At 44.7% G+C, this 21,573-nt stretch overlaps 1 protein-coding gene across 3 annotated transcripts in view; it reads right to left on the reverse strand.

The window, feature by feature from the left end:
* RUSC2 (RUN and SH3 domain containing 2) overlaps positions 1-21,573 on the reverse strand; it is a 58,874-nt gene that overhangs the window by 6,454 nt on the left and 30,847 nt on the right. Inside the window, exons 1-2 of one of the 3 annotated variants that reach the window (XM_082468369.1) lie at positions 14,862-15,357; positions 4,321-6,417 (exon numbers count right to left, since the gene is read on the reverse strand). In XM_082468369.1, coding sequence (XP_082324495.1) covers positions 4,321-6,349 — 2,029 coding nt within the window. In that variant the 5' untranslated portion in view covers positions 6,350-6,417; positions 14,862-15,357. Of the gene's footprint in view, positions 1-4,320; positions 6,418-8,195; positions 8,254-14,861; positions 15,358-21,573 lie in introns of those variants that run through there. The other 2 variants (XM_082468370.1, XM_082468368.1) reach the window with 2 other exon arrangements.

A 21,573-nucleotide genomic window follows, 5' to 3' on the forward strand; every position in this document is an offset into this window, starting at 1 on the left:
TCACTCTACACTTTCTTTTTTTTTGTTTTTTGTTTACTCTACACTTTCTTCCCTGCCTTGTTCACGTTCAGACAGTCGCACAGGCGACTCCTGAACCCATGGCTTTAACCCCAACCTTCTTCTTGATCTCTAGATCATTCTGCTTTAAGGTTCTGCTTTCATTTAAAATTTGCCATTTTAAAACACCTCATTCATTCTCCTGATGATTTCCATTTCTGCCAATGGCAGAACCATCATTTTCTCTGTTTCTAAGGCCTAAAGACTTGGAGTTAGTAATATATTTTCAGGGTCAAGATGTTAATTTACTTCAAGCTTTCGCCCATCATCCCCTGTCTCCACTAGAGCCGACACATTTCATTTTTGAGCAGATCTAACTACAATAAAATATTTCTTTACTTGCAGCTAGAATCAGCCCCCTGTCACCCTATCCACCCTACTCCCGCTCTTTCATGATCCTGGTATTGGAGCCCCAGAGTCCACATCTGCTCTCTCTACATAGAGGTGTGTTCCCCAGGAGTGGTTCTCTCCTGTTCTTTCAGCCAATCTTCCAGTCAGTGTCCCTCAAAACATGGGTCTCACTCCAAAACATGGGACTCTCTCACACAACAGGACACTGCACAGAGGGAAAGTCTTTGTGTCTGGGCTGTGCTGCTAATGAAACACTGCACACACTGTAAACATGTGAATGAACACAAGGTGGCGCTATAAGCATCCCTACCACCTGAAACCCTGGGTGTGGCTCATTGGCACCCCAGGCTCAACATTCTGAGGAAGGAATTAGTATCCATACTTGAAAGATCTGGGTATTGGAAATTTAGAGATTAAGTCATTCGCCCAAGGTCACACAACTAGAAAGCGGCAGAGCTAGAATTCTGCCTAAGTCAGAGTTTGACTTTGGAGCTAATGTTCTCTTTACCACGTTGTACTACACATGAAATGGTATCAGGCTGGATTTTCCTATTCCTCGTCTTTCCCCATTCATTTACTTCAGCGAGTCTTAAGGGGATGGTGACCACAACCCTGTAAGGGAGATGTTTCAGATCCACTCTCAGTGGACACTTTCAGACTATACCCTCCTGCTTTTCCCAGTCAGTGATCAGAGAACAACCCTTGTCATTCTCCCTTGCTCACTATGCTCCAGCAATACCTTCTTCTGTCCTTAAACATGCCAAGTTCATTAACATCTCGGGGCCTTTTGTACTCGCTGAAATTGTCTCATCATTCAGGCATCACCTCAAGCATCACTTCATTAAGACCTTCTCTGACCACCCCAGTCCCTCTGGCAAGTCATGCTCTCATCACCCTGTTGTATTTCCTTTTTAGCCATTTTTCACTATCAGAAATTATCTTATTTGTTTATTGTCCATTACTCCTTATAAGGGCTCCAGAAAAGCAGGGATTTTTAAATTGTTTACTGCTGTATCCCCAGTGCCTAGAACAGACCCTGGTACATGGTAGGTACTGAATAAAGATTTGTTAAATGAATGAATCCTCACTGTCACCCTCTGTTCAGTATTGTCTCACTGCATCCAAATCTTCTTACATATACCAGCTTTAGGAAGTATTTTATTTCCTGTGGCGCTACTGCCCACAGAACAAAGTCTAATCTTCTCAGTCAGGTAGGTGTCCACACCTGCCACAAATCAGCTGCTCTCCCCTCAAACTTCCACACCTGCCATGCTCATTGACCCCACTCTTCCCGCCCCATTCCCATCTTTAAGCACACTGCTTTTCCTACTGGGAATGTCTTCATCCTCTCCACTCATTTAAATACCAAATTTCAAGACTGAGCTGACGCTGGCTATCAGAGTAGGCCCTCCCAATCCCAGCTTTACTGTACATGCTATGTAGAGTATGTCTGAATTAGACTATCTATTCCTACTCTTTTAAAAATCCTCCCTGCTAAGTTCTCAGGGAGTAAGATCAGGGAAGGGGGAGGGGTGGCTACTGTGGGGAGTGGGTATCAGTTCTACCCTCAGGGAATACAGGGAATAAGTTTTCTCATTTTCTATGTGACAGCCCTTAAGAAAATTGTAGATAGAGACCACATTCACCCAAGTCTGTTCTTCTGTAGGCGACACAGCCCCAGCCCCTCAGTTCCCTCTTAAAATGGAGTGTCCAGAACTTCCAGGTGGGCTCTAAGTGGTTCACAAGGGTGAGGGGGACTATCAACTCCTCCCTTCTCGAGTCTCTAAATGAATCCAACCATTTTAACTTTTTGGAAGCCCTTCCAAACTGCTGACTCATTCTGAGTTTGCAATCAATTAAATATCCCAAATCAACTCAAGTACAGCTTACATTATCAAAGTTCATATTGGTCCCTGAAAGAACAAAACATTCTTTCCCGACTTGGTAAAATCCTTTCGAATCTTGATTCTGCTGCTCAGAATCTCAAAGAGATCTCACTTCTTTTGTCATCATTTTTTGATATAAAAAAAAAGTTGTACAGAATCAAGAAAAAAGCCCTGTGGTAAGTCACTGGAGACTTATGGAACAAAACAGCATCTCAATATGAAAATTCTTATCTGATAGCAAAAACACTTTTAAGGCCTCTCCTCCCATCTCTGACCAGGACTGCTCTTGCCTTCAGAGTGCAAGCCACAGCACCCCCTGTGCCTAGATATCACCCAGCAGACACTGCAATCTCAGAAGAGCGTGGGTTCCAAAGGACTCTGGCCAATCCCTGATCTTTCTGACCCCCCTCTTCCCTAGAGACCCTCCTGCATCCCTTCCCCAAGGGCAGCTCCTCTGTGTATGTTTAGGAGTGTGAAGTCTTCTGATAGACTGTGATGTCCCTAACAGCAGAGATAACACCATTTATGATTTTTTAACCCCTTTCCTTTGAGAAGCCAACAGACCAACCTAAGGCTACAGACAGCAAATTCCCCTTTATCGACCTTTCCCCTGCTTTATCTCCCCTTTCCTTCCAAACCCTCTGAGATCTGGCTTCTACCCTGGCCACTCCCAAATGCTGCTTTTGGGATTCTTCAGCCTTAATCCTAGTGATTTCTTTTCAGAACTCATTTGTTGAACCTAACTCTTTTTGAAATGCTCCCCTCCTTTGGCTCCTGTGACTTCACTCTCTCCTGGTTTTCCCTCTATTTTGGCTAATTTTTCTCAGTCTCTTTTGAGGGTTGCTCTGCTCAACCTTAAATCACTGTATCCCCAGGGCTCTGTCCATCATTCCCTTTATAACTCTACACATTCTCCCTGGATGTTCTCATCCACTCATAGCTTCAACTACTATTTTTATTCCAATGACTCTCTGATCACAGTGGTCTCCTGACCTCCAGGGAGACATCCTTTCTAATCTACCTTCCACCCAAACAATCAGTGATCTTTCTAAAATGCAAATCAAAACATGCCACTATGCTGTTACAAACCAAAAAATGCCACTTCCCTGATTAAAATCCTTTAATGGTTCCATCCACACTCCACTATGGCTATACTAAATTATTTGCAGTTTCTGGAAAGCATAAAGATATTCTGTGCCTTTGTGATTTTGTATAGACTATTGTATGAGCCTAGAATGTTCTTTTTACGAGTCTCCACAAAGCCTATTCCTAATCATTTTTGTAGACTGCTTAAACGTAAACTGTATTAGCACTCCTCTGACATTCTGGTCTGTTTAGCTATCCCTCTCATAGACTAGTACCACACACTGCCATCTCACATTTTAATTTTGTTTCCTTTTTTGTTTCCACCCTTCATCAGAATTCCTTGAGGACAGAGATTGTTCCTCTCATCTATCACCAGCACCCACTTAACACAGAGCTTTTAAAAAATAATTACTTAAGTGTAATGAAGTAAATAGGGAAAGAGCTGGCCTGGGAGGCTTAAAGGTTAAGTGTCAGGTCTCAGGTTCTTTGAAGAGTGGCTACAATCACTGATCAAAGAATGAACTTACTGATACCCAGGGTGGTTTGCCTGCTGGACATTTCCCTTAAACACTGCAAATTCCTTAATGTCCAAAATGGAACTCATGCCTTATTCCTTTTCCAGTAAATCTACTTCTGTGTTTGCAGTCCCTAACCATGTATCAACATCTTTCCAGTCATCCGGGCTTAGAATCACAATCTTTTGAGTACGTCCTTTCCCGATACATCAGTCTCTAAGTTGTGCTGATTTTATCTCCTTGGTGTATTTTTTATTCTCCATCCTCCTTCCCCCTATTACAACCGTAGGACACGCTCTGGACTGGAAAGATGATTGATCTAGGCTGAGGAACCTCTAGTGGTATGCGTGGCGTGGTGGGCAGGGCCCTACTACTGAGGAGGCCATGCACACACCCTAGTATTCTCCAGCCTTTAAGCTCCTTACCGTCAGCTCTAGCTCTTGCATCCCTCTGGGTATGGCTGCTGGCTGCGCTCCCTGGGAGAGCAGGCCCTGGATCCATCAGCTGGGCCAGGGGGCCTTGCCCAGCAGCTCTGAGGCCAGCAGGTGGCATCTCACTGGACTGGGGGCCCTGACAGACCTGGGTGGACCAGGGCTCTGGGCCAACTAGGTCAATGCCTGGCCCCAAGGGCATGGGTGGTAGGCTATGGCTACGGTGAGTGCCCTCATCTAGTGGGCCCACCCTATCTTGCTGGGCTTCCTGGATGGGTGAGAACTCCTGGGAGGAGTCCCCAGCGCTCACTCGCGGCGGGGGGGAGCCAGAGCCTGCAGCTTTCTTCCGGCCCTTGGCGAGTTCAGCAAAGGAGGTGACCCGCCGAGGTGGGGAACTAGGCCCAGTCAGGGCTGCAGGGCCGTCACTCAGGCGTACTGGGCAACTCAACATGCGTTCCAGTGAGCCCAGGCGGATAGGAGGGCTGCGCTCTAGGCCGCGGTCGTAGCTTCGAGAGCGCTGACGTCCAGTGCTGAGGTTGGGGGGTAAAGTATTAGTGTACACCTGCCCCTCGATCACAGTGGGGCCCACGGGAGCTGGTGCTTCCACTTCGGAGCCCACTGCTTCTTGTTCCTCTGGCTGGACTTCTGGCTTCTGGAACAGGTAATACTCAGAAGGCTGGCTAGGGCCAGGGTCTGGGCCAGGGCCTGGTGCAGGACTTATCTTGGTGTGTTCCTCTGAGCAGCTGGTGATGGAAGAGCCAGCTGGGCTTGGGGATGATTGGGAGGACAGGTCACAGGTGACAAGTTTATAGTAATTCTGTGTGGCCACAACAAGACGGGCCTGGCTCTGGAAGCAGGCTGTGAGGTCAGCCACAGCTGGGCAGGGCTCACAGTGCGAGCGGTAGGAGTTGCAGTTGGCATCAAGCTCAGGAGACGAGGCATGAGGACAGCCATAGCCACCTTCCCTCCCTCCACTGTCAGGGTGGTGGGACTCACAGGACATCTTAGACTCAGCTGGGGAGGGCTGCAGGTCCAGGTAGAAGGCGCTGGGGTCTGAGTGGCTGCAGAAGGAAGAGTCGCTGCAAGACTGCGGGGCAGAGTTGAGATTGGCGTGGGAGTTGCCGTGCATCTTGTTGTAGAGGGTGCTGAAGGTGACCAGCACACCGTCTGAGCTGTTGCAGGAGGAGTCGCTCACATAGCCCATGGACTGGTCAGCCGCCTCGGACGGACTGGATGTGCTACTGCAGCGGCAGTGCTGGGGTCCTGAGCCTGAGCATCTGGGGTTCCTTGGGGATTCATCTGAACTGAGCTTCCACTCCTGGTCAAAGGAAAAGCCAGAGGTATCACTGGCTCCACCCCCACTGCCACTCCCACCAGGGCCCCCATACTCATCCAGCTCCATGGTCTCTGCTTCCGGCTCTGGCCGGCAGCTGTGGCTAGTGCTGCACTGCTGGGCATCCAAGGTGGTCACTGGCTCCTGTTCCTGCCCCTCCACCACTCCAGCCCGACTACGTGTTGCCCCCCATGGCCTGCCCACTCTGGGGCCAGGTGGTGGCAGCTGGAAAGAGGAGAGATGGAAGGTGGGCTGGCCGGCCCTGTGCAGGTGGAAGGACTGCTGGGTGGCACCATCACCAATGCTGTCATCATACAGGTCACCAAGTCTTGGCTCAGCCACACCCTCTTGCAGCAAAAAGGGATTGTGTCGTTTAGGGGCCCCGGGGCCTCTTCCATCCCGACCCCTGTTCTTGGTGCTGTCTGCAGATCGCGCAGATCCCCCGGGAGCAGAATGCAGACTGTTGTATAGCAGGGAGTCGGCTTGTCCCAGGTCTTGATCAGGCTGGGTGATGCCCAGCTCAGGTGGGCAGAAGGGATTGGGTCTTGTGCTCCCGCCACCTGCACTTGCCCCTCCGCAGCATTGCCTGTCTGGGACTTGACAGTGTACCAGGGGGATGTGGTGGACGATGAGGGTCTCTCCAGTCAGCTTTGGGGGACTATCCATTCTGGAAAGTTCGAACAAGGGCATCAACAGCACCAGACACTGCCCCCGGAGCCCAGTGGGGCAGAACACATTTCATCAGGAGAGCTTGGTACCTGGAGAGAGAGGGAAAGAAAGGGAACCTAATGTCACCTTCCCGAAGTCAGGGACATGCCCTTACCCATATCATTTTCAGATGGAGAAGAGCCCAAGAGGAAAAAAGATTCAGAGTCAAGATGGAGCCGGATAATACAGCCCGTCAGGGCACACTTTCTGCATTGCACAGGTCCAGCTCTTGAGTTCCCCTTCATTTTAAGTTCGTCATGCATCCACTTGCAACAAAATGCCACATCTGAAGGTCTGGGGAATCTCAGGGACAGCATTTTCTCCTTCTCTTTCTTAGCAGTAAATAACGACTAGTCCTGAGTACAAAAAATGTATGAATAATGACATAACTAAGAAAAAACCGTCTAAGATGCCTGAGAGGGTACTAGGCACTGAGGAGATACAGAGATGTCTTAGACACAGCTACAGCACGTTTACAGATGAGGGGGAAAATCACAAATAATGTATCATGTATGCATAGCAATAAGCTATAATTTTGCAAGAAAAATAAATTTTAATGCATTATATCATTTGACGCCAAGTCATCTTGGACACCCTTTCTCCGCCTCTGAGCCCCAGAATACCTGTCCCTCTCTGATGGCTGTGGGCTAAGGATCCTCACGCTCCCCACTACTGTACTGGAGCTTCTTGAATAGAGACCGAGTTAGGCCTCAGACTACTCGTATGGCTGATGCCAGCCTCTTCCTTCTCAAGGTGGGTAGGGGTCTGTTTTTATCTTTTTTGTGTCATTCCAGCACAACATCAGATAAGGCTTGGCAAACATGAGGCATAATATATCCTTTTTTTAAAAAAAATTAATTAATTAATTAATTTTTGGCTGCGTTGGGTCTTCGCTGCTGCGCACGAGCTTTCTCTAGTTGTGGCGAGCATGGGCTACTCTTTGCTGCAGTGCGCGGGCTTCTCATTATGGTGGCTTTTCTTGTTGCAGAGCACGGGCTCTAGGCACACGGGCTTCAGTAGTTGTGGCGCGTGGGCTCAGTAGTTGTGGCTCGCGGGTTCTAGAGCTCAGGGTCAGTAGTTGTGGCGCATGGGCTTAGTTGCTCCACAGCATGTGGGATCTTCCCGGACCAGGGCTTGAACCCACGTCCCCTGCATTGGCAGGCGGATTCTTAACCACTGCACCACCAGGGAAGTCCCCAGGCAAAAAATATTCTTAATATTTATCTAGCTCAGGGTACAGATCTGAAGTGCCCAGATTCTGCCCAGTTTTAGCCAAAACTTTAACTATGAGGGTCCCCTAAAAAGTCTTCTCTTCCCAGTTTTACCTCTGATAGGTTAAGGTCAAGTTCTCTACACAGAGCCCATGCTAAGCTTCTCTGGTCTCTTGGCTGGACCATGGCAGAATGGCCTCCTCAAGTTCTAGTCTCCTGTGCTACCAAGTTCAGGTCCCAAAAGACTTCACTTGCTCAGACTTCTCCTACCTAATTTCTCCTAATTCATTCATTTCTCTTCTTTTCCTTATCATTCCTGTCATTTTCCTTACCTACCATGAGTCTAAACCCCTCACTGCCTATAAGTTCTCCATCATTTAGTTGAACCCGTACACCACCAATTTTTAAAAGTGTAACTCATGTAGATCACAGGATCAGAGCTCTTCATGCAGAGTACAGTAAAGAGCCAGGCAAGTCACACATGCTCAAGGACATGAACAGGCAACACACAAAAGAAAAAATTCAAATGGCTAATAAATACATGTGCGAGGGACACTATTAAATATATTTTTTTGTGTTAAGTTAAATTACATTAAAATTAAAAAGCAAGTATTTACCTTCTTTCTTCCTCCTTTCCTTTCTGAGAGGAAGGCTCCTCTGTTGGACTTCCCAAGCCTTTGTGTGTTGATTGAGGTAAGGAGTAGATATGCAGAAAGGCAGAAATCAGAGAGGCTAAACTGAGCCACAAGGCTAAGAGTTACAGAAGAAAACATGGGAGTAAATGAATTATCTTAGATTAAGATTAAGATTGGATGCTTTCTTAGATAAGATACCAAAAACACAAGTGATAATAGAGAAAATAGATAAGGTAGATTTCATAAAAATCAAAAACCTTTGTGCCTCAAGGGAGACCATCAAGAAAGTGAAAAGACAGCTCACAGAATGAGAGAAAATATTTGCAAATTGTGTATCTGATAAGAGACTTCTGATTAGAATATATAAGGAACTCTTACAACTCAACAATAAAAAGTACATAACCCAATTAAAAAACTGGGCAAAGAACTTGAATAGACATTTCTCCAAAGAAGACATACAAATGATTAATAAGCACACGAAAAGATGTTCAACATCATTAGTCATTAGAGAAATAAAAACCACAATGAGATACCACTTCATTCCCGCTAAGATAAAAGGCAATAACAAATGCTGGTGAGGATGTGGAGAAACTGCAACCCTCAAACAGTGCTGGAGCCATTGTAAAATGGTGCAGTCACTTTGGAAAAACAGTCTGGCAGTTCCTCAAAATGTTAAACATAGAGTTACCATATGACCTAGAAATTCTACTCCTAGGTATATACCCAAGAGAAATGAAGACATATGTTCACACAAAAAGCTTGTATACGAATATTCACAGCAGCATTATTCACAGTAGCCAGAAAAGTGGGAACAATCCAAATGTTCATCAACTGATGAACAGATAAACATAATATGGTACACATAATGGAATATTATTTAGCGATAAAAGGAATGAAGTTCTGACACATGCTACTTACAGCATGACGGAATCTTGAAAAGGTAAGTGAAAGAAGCCAGTCATAAAAGCCTTCTTTGTATGATGTTATATGATTCCATTTACATGAAATGTCCAGAATAAGCAAATACACAGAAATAAAAAGTAGAATAGTGGTTGCCAGGGACTAAGGGACTGGAAGATGGGGAGGGGCTGCTAATGGGGATGGAGGTTCTTTTCGGGGCTGATGAAAATGTTCTGAAATCAGACAGCGGTGATGGTTACACAAGTCTGTGAATAAAATAAAAACTCCAGAGTTTTATGGAATGTGAATTGTCTCAGTTTTATAAAAGAGTGGATTTTACGGTATGTGAATCATACCTTAACAAAGCTGTTAAGATATAATTTTTAAGTAGGAAAAAAGATTAAGGTTTATGGGAAGAGGGAAGGGAACCAATGTTTTGCAGTGGAGAGGAATGGGTATTTGCAGAGACAAGATGAGAAAAAGAAAAGAGAGGAACAGCTGCCTTAAAGTATGGGATTTTGTAGAGAGGGATAAAGATAATTTTTAGGAAGTTTTGCTATGAGGTACGTGAGATAATTTCCCCTTCACTCCTTCCCATCTCTTCTCTTCCTTTGCCAAGAAAACTTTGAACTCAAATATATATGCCACAAGGATAACAGAAAGTTGGGAACACACTAAAATTCTAACAATAATCAGTTTTAAAAGTACAGAACAGGGACTTCCCTGGTGGCGCAGTGGTTAAGAATCCGCCTGCCAATGCAGGGGACACGGGTCTGAGCCCTGGTCCGGGAAGATCCCACATGCCGCGGAGCAACTAAGCCCATGTGCCACAACTACTGAGCTTGTGCTCTAAAGCCCACGAGCCACAACTGCTGGGCCTGGGTGCCACAACTACTGAAGCCTGTGCGCCTAGAGCCCGTGCCCTGCAACAAGAAAAGCCACCGCAATGAGAAGCCCTGAGAAGCCCGTGCACCGCAACGAAGAGTAGCCCCTGCTCACCACAACTAGAGAAAGCCCATGAGCAGCAATGAAGACCCAATGCAGCCAAAAAAACCCCCAAAAACGTACAGAACAGAGTATCATTAAAACAACGTTGTGTTAATTTGATTATTATTGACTTGAGAAAATATTCACAAGCTATTAAGTGAAAATAGCAGATTACAAACAGAATTTACAGTATGACACCGTTGTTGTAAATAAATATATCTATCTGTCTTAGTCCATTCAGGCTGCTATAACAAAATACCTCAGACTGGGTGGCTTTATAAACAGCAGAAATGTATTTCTCACAGTTCTGGAGGCTGGGAAGTCCAAGATTAGGATGAAGGTTCCAGCATGGTTGAGTTCTGGTGAAAGCCCACTTCCTGGTTCATAGCTGGCACCTTCTACCTGTGTCTTCACATAGTGTAAGGGACAAGGGATCTTTTTGTTTTATAAAAGTGCTAATCTCATTCAGGAGGGCTCTGCTCTCACGACCTAATCACCTCCCAAAGGCCCCACCTCTTACTACCATTACCTTTGGGACTTAGAATTCAACACATGAATGGGGGGGAGGGGACACACAGACATTCAAACCATAGCAATATACATGGAAGAAAACCTGAAAGCATAAACAGTACCAAAATCCAAGGGTGCTCAGGTCCCTTACATAAAATGGCATAGTATTTGCATATAACCTACACACATCCTCCCGTTTACTCTAAATCATCTTCAGATTACTTGTAATACCTGATACAACGTAAATGCTATGTAGATAGTTGTCAGAGCATGGCAAATTCAAGTTTAGCTTTTTGGAACCTTCTGGAACTTTTTTCCTGAATATTTTTAATCCTCGGTTGATTGAATCTATGCATGCACAACCCGCAGATATGGAGGCCTGACTTTACAACAAAATGTTAACAGTGATTATTGCTGTTGAGTGATTTTCGATTATTTTTAAATTTTATTCTTTTTGTTTCATCTAACTTTCTAATAAATATCTGTAATGTACATATATATTTTTTTATTATTTATTTATTTATTTATTTTTGGCTGCGTTGGGTCTTTGTTGCTGTGCGCGGGCTTTCTCCAGTTGCGGTGAGCGGGGGCTACTCTTCGTTGCGGTGTGTGGGCTTCTCATTGCGGTGGCTTCTCTTGTTGCAGAGCACAGGCTCTAGGCACATGGGCTCCAGTAGCTGTGGCTCATGGGCTCTAGAGTGCAGGCTCAGTAGTCGTGGCGCACGGGCTTAGGTGCTCCGCGGCATGTGGGATCTTCCTGGACCAGGGCTCAAACCCGTGTCCCCTGCATTGGCAGGCGGATTCTTAACCCCTGCGCCACCAGGGAATCCCCTATATACATAATTTAAACATTTTTTTTTTTTCCTTTAAGTGCTACAGATACTGTGGGTTTGGGGCTTGGGAAGGGGGCGTCCCCTTATGCACAGTACTAGGCTTCCCCAGGGTCCAGGCCACAATCTGAGGCCTGGACTAAATGGAGCATAAAGAACTTTCTTGTACACATGGAAGTAATTTTAGGAATACCTATGGGCTACAGCCATCACTTGATCTTCAATGAATACCCCTCCACCCCCTTTTATAGCACCATTTTCAAAAGGCATTCACAAGTAATACGCACATAAGAGTTTCTGATTCTGACCCACAAAACCACTGACTGGGTCAGATACGCATTCAAATAGAGAAACAGAGCAACACACAGAGTCTGGAAAGCTGACTCTCTGAATCAGGGATAAAGCACAAATGAATGTGGAGGGTGATGGAGAACCTTTGGCTGGAGGGCACTGAAGGTTTTTTATGTTATGTTTACGTATCTGTCCCCAGACTAGAGTGCAGTTCCTTGAGGAACAGGGTAGGGGCTGTATCTAGGGATACAGTCAACCCTGTGTCCCTAGAACCCACGCATAGTGCTTGGAACATGGTAGGCACAGTAGGTTAGTTATCGACTCCTGTTCTACCCATTTTAAAAACTGACTTGTCTTCTTATTGTTGAGTTGTAGGAGTTTTAAAATTTATTCTGGATACAAGTCCTTTGTCAGATGTATGTCTTGAGAATATTTTCTCAAGTGGCCTTTTCTCAAATGTGGCTTGCCCATTTGTTTTCTTAATGGTGTTTTTTAATTAATAGAAGTTTTTAATTTTATGAAGTCCCATTTATCTGTTTTTTTCTTTATGGTTAAATCTTTCTGTATGCTGTCTAAGAAAGTTTTGCCTGTCCCAAGATCATAAAGAAATTTTCCTGTTTTTTTTCCTAAATGCTGTATAGTTTTAGCTTTTATATTTAGGTTGTGTTGAATCCTATTTTAAGCGTAAAGCTCTTTCACTGGTTGATTTCATTTTATTTTATATTTTTGTATCTCGGAGAAAGTCTTATTCCTTCCTCATCTGCCAATAGTTTCTCCACAGACAACTCCAGTTCAGCCAACTAAGGTAAAGTTCTACAGACACCTCATTAGACTTTGTACTCATGCCTTTTGCCCCGACACTTTCACATTTTTTACAAAGCACTTCTTTATGTATGTCATCTCATTGATCCTCACAACAATGCACCAGAATAGGCAGAGCCATTTCTTTACTTAAAAAAATAAGGAAATCAGCACCTAGAAAAAACAAATGACTTGCCCAAGATCTCTCAATGGATAAATGACAGAATTAAGTCAAGAGTCAGGAATCCTAATGTTTGACCTTTTTTCTTGATCAGTTAGGAATGTAATGAGAGTATACTGTACACGTGACTTGATTTCAAACACCACAGAACACATTTACTGAGAGCATATCTATTAGACTTCTCTCCCAGGAGAGACATGTTCTATAACAAGACAAGTTTAATATTGTGGCCCATGAGCGCTAATAAAGGTGAAGAGAAAACAGTGAGATGGAAGATCTCATTCCAGATGCTTTTTGTACCCTGATTAAATGGAGAGACATGGGAGATGAAGATGGGGAAGGAACAGAGAACCCAGAATAGGAAGAAAGTGGAAGAAAGTGCTCAGCTCTGCCTGCCAGGTGGATAAAGAAGTGGTGGGCTTAGTCAGCATAAAGTTACGAGGTCTAGATCTCTAGAATCAGGGAAAGCTCTCCATGAGAGCCCTCTTCCTGGCCCTCATCACAAATGGGTGTCTCCTGGCCTATTATAATAATACTATTTATTAGTGATCATTTACTGAGAACTTACATGTAAGGTGTTTTACATATATCATCTCTAATTTCACTATAATCATTTAAAGTAGACATAATCATCCCCATTTTACACATGAGAAAACTGAAGCTTAGCAAGTGTGAGAAGTTAGCCCATAATTATACAGCTGAGATGGACGCAAATCCAGGTCTGCCCAATTCTTAATTCTTTCCACTACAACTGCCTCTCAGAGAAAAGATCAGGGCCACACCCTCTTCCTAAAGCCCCTACATTTACTCTGCTACCAAGGCAGATGCTTTCTACCTTTCCTGGATAGGCTCACACTCTAGTTTCCATTTACACAGTTTATACTTACCCACTCTACTATTCTCTGAACCCACAGTCCCTTTCATATTACTGCCCCATGCTCTAATAAACACTCTTCAATCCCACCTCCTGCCCCAGTTCCCAGCTCACATCTCCCTGCCTCATTCACAGTCCTCAATGCCCCTTTCCCCTGCTCTGTAGTTCACATTCCTAGGTGCTTCCTGGGAACTAACACCTCCCACAACTTCCCAATGTATTATCCAACCACATTTTGCGCAACATGGAACTACTGACTCCTATTAGCATATGTTTTTGAATCCTCCACCAAGGTGATCAATGGAGATGGGAATTTAAAGAACTCTTCCTATCTGCTCAGCAATAGGGTAACTCTGGGCAGGAAGATGTTCTAAACTTCAGAAGAAAGGTTTCCCTTGTCTTTGGTCTTCAGCATCTTTCTGCCAGTCATAGAATCCCTTCCCTCTTTTTTTAGCCTCCTGAAGGAGGACGGGGAAGATGGTGATACTCAGCTGTTACTCTCTAGCAATCTGACCTTGGCCTGAGGTCTGATGGGGAGCCTCAGTAGGACTGATAACCCTTTTCCTGTCTGGGTTCTGTCTTGGACAGGATTGAAGGGAAGAGAGCAGGAGGGTGGATTTGGGAGTATAAACTTATGCTTAGGTCTCTTCCTGTTAGGAATCTAAGCCTGTAGAAGAAGACCAATTATAATAGGTCAGGTGCCCTAGGCACTACTTCTCCCCACCAACCAATAATGTGGAGCCTCTTGGTCAACATTCTTTCTTATTCCATCCTTATCTGTCGCCTCCTGGCTCCCACAGCTCCAGAAGATATGGTATGTGTGTCTATGTGCATGTACATATGTGCATGGAGGTAAAGGGTGGACTCAATGCTTCCCAGTACCTCCTGTGTGGATCCCTGCATGTCTCCATCGTACACTTACAGTAGCTGTAGGGGTATCTCCTCCCTATTAAGCCTTTGTTTCTAGATCTGACCCCCTCTACGCTGACCCGCACTATAACAGCCTCATTAGAGATGCTCAGAAAGGAAGAAGGGGATTTTCTGCTTCTTGACAAAATAGCATTAGCCCAAGCCTCTGTTCTTCCCCATCTCTGCACCACAGCCCAAATGTATGCATGGATGAGCTTGTCTAATGTTTGCGCTTACGCTCGCTCTCACTCTCTCTCCCTCTTTCGGGAAGACAAAGCCAACCCTCGAAGCCAGGGCCCAAATGTGCTGATCAGTTATTCTAGCGTCTCTGCCCTGCCCCTCCCCCCAGCTCCGCTGAGCCATACCTCTGTAAGGAGCCTTAGCTGTATCTGGAAGCTTCTGTTCCTTTTGCACTCCGACCAAGCTCTATCTTGACAGTTCAAGCTGAGGCACTGTTCCACAGGACCACACAGGGGGAGCTGGGCTGATTTCCTAAGAGCTGATTTCTGCTAATACAATGGCATCGTTGCTAATGCAGGGAGGCTGCGCAATCCCAGCCCCAGTATCCTTGCCGCTGCTGCTGCCTCTGGTGCTGCGGTGACGTTGCTGCTAAGGGAAGGGGGAAGGGAAAGGAACAGGCATGCCCACAGTACAGCCGCTCAGCCTTCCTCCCTGCCAGTCCCCGTGGGCCCTTTAGCCTGGGGAAGGGGGAAGGTAGAGAAAGGAGTCAGCCACTGAGGGCAGTCAGCTGGAAGATGAGAACTCTCCTTTAAAGTGGCAAAGAAAAATAGCGAGAGAGCTGGGCCTCGCTCCTCTCTCATCCCTAGGAGTCTCAGGGAAAAGGTCTGGGAGGAGGCTTAGAGCTTCCTTCCTTCCTTAGGCCCCTCCTTTTAGATCTCAGCCAGAAACCTCTCCCTCCTCTTTTCACCCACTCTGAATGACTCCTTGTTTTCCAGCTTTTTCCCTTCACTAGGATTCCAGACTAGCCTCAGGGTGGAGCAGCCAGCCTGGGAGGGGGTTCCTGAAGCCCTGCAGGGAGGCTGTGGGGACCAGTCATCATTCCACCAGCAGTAACACCAAGTTCCTAGACTTGGCAATAGGCTTTCTAGGGCGTGCCCCTTCAGAGAAACGGGATCTCAGAAAAAAAGAGAGACTGGGCCATAGAGGCTTCTACATACAGGGTGGTAGTGAGCCTTAGGATCAAGTTGGCTACAGGCCCCCTTCCTACCACAGGGTCCACTTCAGTTCCCTGGATCTTCAGAGGGTCTGCTAGTGGGGCTGCTGTAGCAGAACCTTCCGCCCTCTCACCTACATCAGTTTTTGGTCAATACTGAGTGGGGTCCAGCTGGGCCTGTGGGAACGCAGAGTCCCTTTAGCCAGGCCAGGGGGCAGGAAGCCTATTTTCCTCGGGAAAGGAAGGCTAAGGAAAAGGAGTGGTCTTCCCCAGGCCAGAGAAAATTCTCAGTTCCGTCTGAAGACCTACAGAGCCCTCCACCCCTTCCCTGCTCCACCCTGGTCAGGTTCTGGGCCAGTTCTGTGGGAATCAGTAGACAGTGGAGAAGCCAGAGCCAGAGCCAGTTGTACAGTAAGTAGCAGCATGTCTCTGTCCAGTTCATGCCACTGCCGCCTGCTGCCATCCTTGAACACAGAGATGGTCTCAAGATGGGCTTGGCCCTCAAGCACTAGCCCTGCATAGAGCTCCTTCCAGTATTGACTACCATCTGGACTCCACAGGCAAGCCCTTGGATTTCAGGTCCCTAAAAAGAAGCCTTAGGTCTACTGGCCAGGACCACATCAGCTACCACTCAGGATCCAGAAGATACGTCGTTTCTTTCCCCTATTGTTGCTTCTATTCCCTGTGAGACTCAAGTGCTCAGTGACAGCATCCTAAGATGAACTGAGTTGTAGAAGAACAGAAGTTGCTGAAGACCCAAAAACCTATCTCCAACCTTGAAATAAATGTTTGAGGGGCCATGGCTTCTTGATCCTACAAAGCAGGAAACAATGAGGAAGGGAAGGAAAGAGGAAGGCAGCTGTTCATAAAACTAGCCATGAACGATCCCCTCAAGGACAGTGAAAGGTGTCACTGTACTTCCCTCTCCCCTAGCTGGGCTGTAGGCTGGGGCAAAGTCAATCTCCATGACCAGTGCTTAGAATTCCAGTAAGAGCTCTGGGCCCAGGGTCTTTGTCCTTGAAATTTTTGTGAGGCTAAGCCATGCATTGTACTGGAAAGCTACTACTTAGGAAATGTTTCCAGCTGCCTACAGAAGGTGGCAGCTATCATACTTTCAGTGCTTAACTTACTTCACTATATCACAGACCACGTCATCACCTACTTTCCACCAACTATGGCCAAAGATCTATAGGGCTTTAATGAGAAGATCAAATTTTTTTCTGGCTAGAAACAAAATATAAAAACCATCACATTATAAACCACAACTGCCTCCTAACTAGTCTTCTCACCTACAATTTACCTTCTATCTAGTACTGCCAGATTCATCTTCCTGAAGCCCCATCTTTATTCAACATGTCACTCCAGCCCCTTTTAATGGTTTCCCATTACCCAGAGAATCAAGTTCAAACTCATTTTGGCTTTCAAGGTCCTCCATCTTGGCTGTCTACTCCCTCTCTACCCAACCTTACTTCCCATCCCCGGTCATGTAGTCCTTCAAACCTGCTTCATAAGCTCTTTCCACTCTTTGTTCAGATTCTCCTGCCTGTTACACTTGGCTAAACCTATGAGGAATTATCCAAAACCTACAAGGCCCAGATCAACTCCTCCATCAAGTCTTCACTGATCACCTTGGAGCCAGAAATGATCTCTGTCTTCTGAACTGTGGCTGCAGGTTGTTGATTTTACAGACAAGAAAAAAATCCCACAAAAGCCAGGGGATCAATACGGGATTGCCAATTTCTTATATGGCCAAGTAAGATGATTAAACAACAACAACAAAATACACCCTACATCAACTATCACCATCATTTCATTAAAAAAGCACACTGTCATTATTTTTCTTATTTCATTGTGTACTGACGGATGCTTCATCAGAAACTAATATCAGTTCATGAGAGGTTTTGATTAAGTAAATCATTTGTCACTTGACATGGTTATGTTCTTTTTTGCATAGCTGCCTTAATGGCTCTTCTAGACTGCAAAGTCCAAGTTATAGTCATCTCTGTATCCCCAATACCCAGAGCTTAAGACAGTATCATTTTTATTTTGTGTTTCCTATAATACTAGCACAGTGTTTGGCTTATAGAAGGTGGTTAGTCAAAGCCTTGTTGAATAAGAGTAATACAAAAATAGTGAGAGAGTAAATGAAAGTAAGTGGTGGGCAGATCTGACTCAAAAGGCTGACAGAGAAGCCCCCTGCTGTTCATGAGAAAAAAAAAAAAAGGTCTGTTAAAAGAAAGCTTAGCAAAAAAAGGAATAATCCTTCATAACCTTGAGTTAGGTAATGCATTCTTAGACACGATACCACAAGTACAAGTGACAAAAGAAAAAAATAGGTAAGTTGGACTTCATAAAACTTTAAAACTTTTGTGCTTTAAAGAACACAATCAAGATAGTGAAAAGACAACCCACAGAATGGGAGAAAACATTTGCAAATCATATATCTGATAAGGGACTTCTATCCAGAATACATAAAGGACTTTTACAACTCAGCAATAAAAAGACACATAACCGGGGCTTCCCTGGTGGCGCAGTGGTTGAGAATCTGCCTGGCAATGCAGGGGACACGGGTTCGAGTCCTGGTCTGGGAGGATCCCACATGCCGCGGAGCGACTAGGCCCGTGAGCCACAATTACTGAGCCTGCGCGTCTGGAGCCTGTGCTCCGCAACAAGAGAGGCCGCGATAATGAGAGGCCCACGCACCGCGATGAAGAGTGGCCCTCACTTGCCACAACTAGAGAAAGCCCTCGCACAGAAACGAAGACCCAACACAGCCATAAATAAATAAATAAATAAATAAAAATTAAACTTTAAAAAAAAATAAAATAAAATAAACTGCAAAAAAAAAAAAAAAAAAGATACATAACCCAATTTAAAAATGGGCAAAGGATCTGAATAGACATTTCTCTAAAGGAGACATACAAATGGTCAATAAGCACATGAAAAGATGCTCAACATCATTAGTTATTAGGGAAGTGCAAATCAAAACTTAAATGAGATACTACCCCCTACTAGAATGGCTAAATAAAAAAGAGAGACAATAACAAGTGTTGATGACAATGTGGAGAAATTAGAACCCTCATATATTGCTGGGAGGATTGTAAAATGGTCCAGTCACTTTAGAAAATAGTCTGGTAACAGTTCCTCAATATGTAAAACACAGAGTTACCATATGACCCAGAAATTCTACTCCTAGATATCTATCCCAAAGAAATGAAAACATATCTTCACACAAAAGCTTGCATATGAATGTTCACAGCAGCATTATTTATAATAGCCAAAAAGTGGGAATAACTCAATATCCATTAACAGACGAATGGATAGATAAAATGTGGTATATTCATAAAATGGAATATTATTCAGTAATAAAAAGAAACACGCTACAATATGGACCTTGAAAACATTATGCTAAGTGAAAGATGCTGAACACAAAAGGCCACATATTGTTTGACTGCATTTATATGAAATGCCCAGAGTAGGCAAATCTATGGAGACAAAAAGTAGATTAGTGGGACTTCCCTGGTGGTGCAGTGGTTAAGAATCTGCCTGCCAATGCAGGGAACACGGGTTCGAGCCCTGGTCCGGGAAGATCCCACATGCCGCGGAGCAACTAAGCACGTGCGCCACAACTGCTGAGCCTGTGCTCTAGAGCCCGCGAGCCACAACTACTGAGCCCATGTGCCACAACTACTGAAGCCCACGTGCCTAGAGCCCGTGCTCTGCAACAAGAGAAGCCACCGCAATGAGAAGCCCGTGCACCGCAACGAAGAGCAGCCCCTGCACGCCGCAACTAGAGAAAGCCCACGCGCGGCAACAAAGACCCAACGCAGCCAAAATAAATAAATTAATTAATTCATTAAAAAAAAAAAAAAAAGTAGGTTAGTGGCTGCCAGGGACCTGGGGGAAGGGAAAATGGGGAGTGATTGTTATTGGGTTTGGGATTTCTTTTAGGGATGATGCAAATGTTCTAAAATTAGATTATGGTGATGGTTGCACAACTCTGTGACTATACTAGTAACAATTGAATAGTATACTTTAAAAAATTTTTTTATTGGATTATAGTTGCTTTACAATGTTGTATTAGTTTCTATTGTACAGCAAAGTGAATCAGCTTATACGTATACATATATCCCCTCTTTTTTGAATAGTATATACATATACATATATCCCCTCTTTTTTGAATAGTATACTTTAAATGGTGAAACAGATGTCAATTATATCTCAATAAAGCTGTTAAAAAAAAAAGAAGCTGCAGCAGTGAATGGTGTTGCTCAGCTCCACAGAGGCAGGAGTCTTTAAAGGCTCTGTGACTGGGTGGGCGTGGGGTGGCAGAAACTCAGGTGTACTAGAAAGCAGAGGGTATCACTGCCATGTCAACCTAAGGACCTTAGACAATTCCCCCTTCCTTCTGTTTTTTTCAATACCAAAATTCTTAGAACAATGAACTATGTTAATCCTACTTTCTCCTTAACTATTTCTTAAACATCGGAAGTCTGTCTTCTTTTAATTAATACATGAACTGTCTGAAGCAGTTCTAATTTTTAAACCCATAATATTTAAATTGCCGGACACTTAGCCATCCCCTCCTACTGAAACGCTCTTTTGCCTTTGGCTTCCATAACAACAACCCTCCTAGTTCTACTTCTTAGATCATTGTTTCTTAGTTGTTTAATACAATACCTGACCTATATTTAAAGGTAGATTTACAGCAGGGCTCAGACCTGAAGTCTTTTTCAACCTGAGAAATGTTTAGCCCTTCCCATTATACTGTTGATTTCCAAATCTTACATTCTTCCTGCGTTTCCAGAATCAAATCTCCAATACTGTATTAGATACTTCTCATTATTACCTCAAATTCAACATGTTTAAAACCAAATTGAGGGACTTCCCTGGTGGTCCGGTGGTTGAGAATCCATCTTGCAATACAGGGGATGCCAGTTCGATTCCTGGTCGGGGAACTAAGATGCCACATGCCGCAGGGCAACTGAGCCCATGCGCCACAACTACTGAGCCCACACGCTCTGGAGTGAGGGCGCCACAACTGGAGAGCCCGCGTGCTGCAACTACTGAGCTCACGCGCTCTGGAGCCCGCACACCACGACTAGAGAGAAGCCTGCGCACCGCAGTGAGGAGCCCGCATGCTGCAATGGAAGATCCCACATGTGGCAACTAAGACCCGATGCAGCCAATAAACAAACAAACAAACAAATATTAAGGAGACTGTCCTTAAAAATAAAAAATAAAAAAATAAAGCCAAATTGATTTTTCTATTTCAAATCAGCTTTCTTTGGACTACCAGTAACACAAAATTGAAAACACAAGAATCATCTGGACTCTCTCCTCACATTCAGACAATCACCAAGTCACGCTGAGTCTAACTTCTGCTGTTTTAGGCATTGATCTAATAATTTACTGTGCTCTTATTCCAACTACTATGCTAAGCACTTACATTATCTCATTTAATCCATATAACCACTCTCTAAGCTAAGTATTAGTATCTCTATTTCATGGATGAGAAATCTGAGGCTCAGAGCTATTAAGTAACCTTCCTAAGGTAACTCAGTCAGTAATGTCTGACCTGGGATTCAGACACAGAACTGTCTGATTCCAAAGTCAGTGTTCTTAACCACTTGTTACATTGCCTTTCAAGTTCCCATCCCTATTCCTATCATCCTAGTTCAGACCTGCAGCACCCCTCCTCTGAATTATTATATAGTCTTCTAACTAGCTTTCTTGCTTTCATTTTGGCTCTTTCCTCCCAGCTATCCTATATACTGACACAAGACTAATCTCCCCAAGTACTGCCTTCAATACGTCACGTTACTACTAAAAAGCCTTTAGTGGCTCCCAGCTGCCTACAGGATAATCCAAATTCCTCAATGTGGTATTCAAAGTTCCTTCCT

Source organism: Balaenoptera physalus (genome assembly GCF_965194825.1).
Source record: "Balaenoptera physalus genome assembly, chromosome: 7".
Lineage (NCBI taxonomy): Eukaryota > Metazoa > Chordata > Mammalia > Artiodactyla > Balaenopteridae > Balaenoptera > Balaenoptera physalus.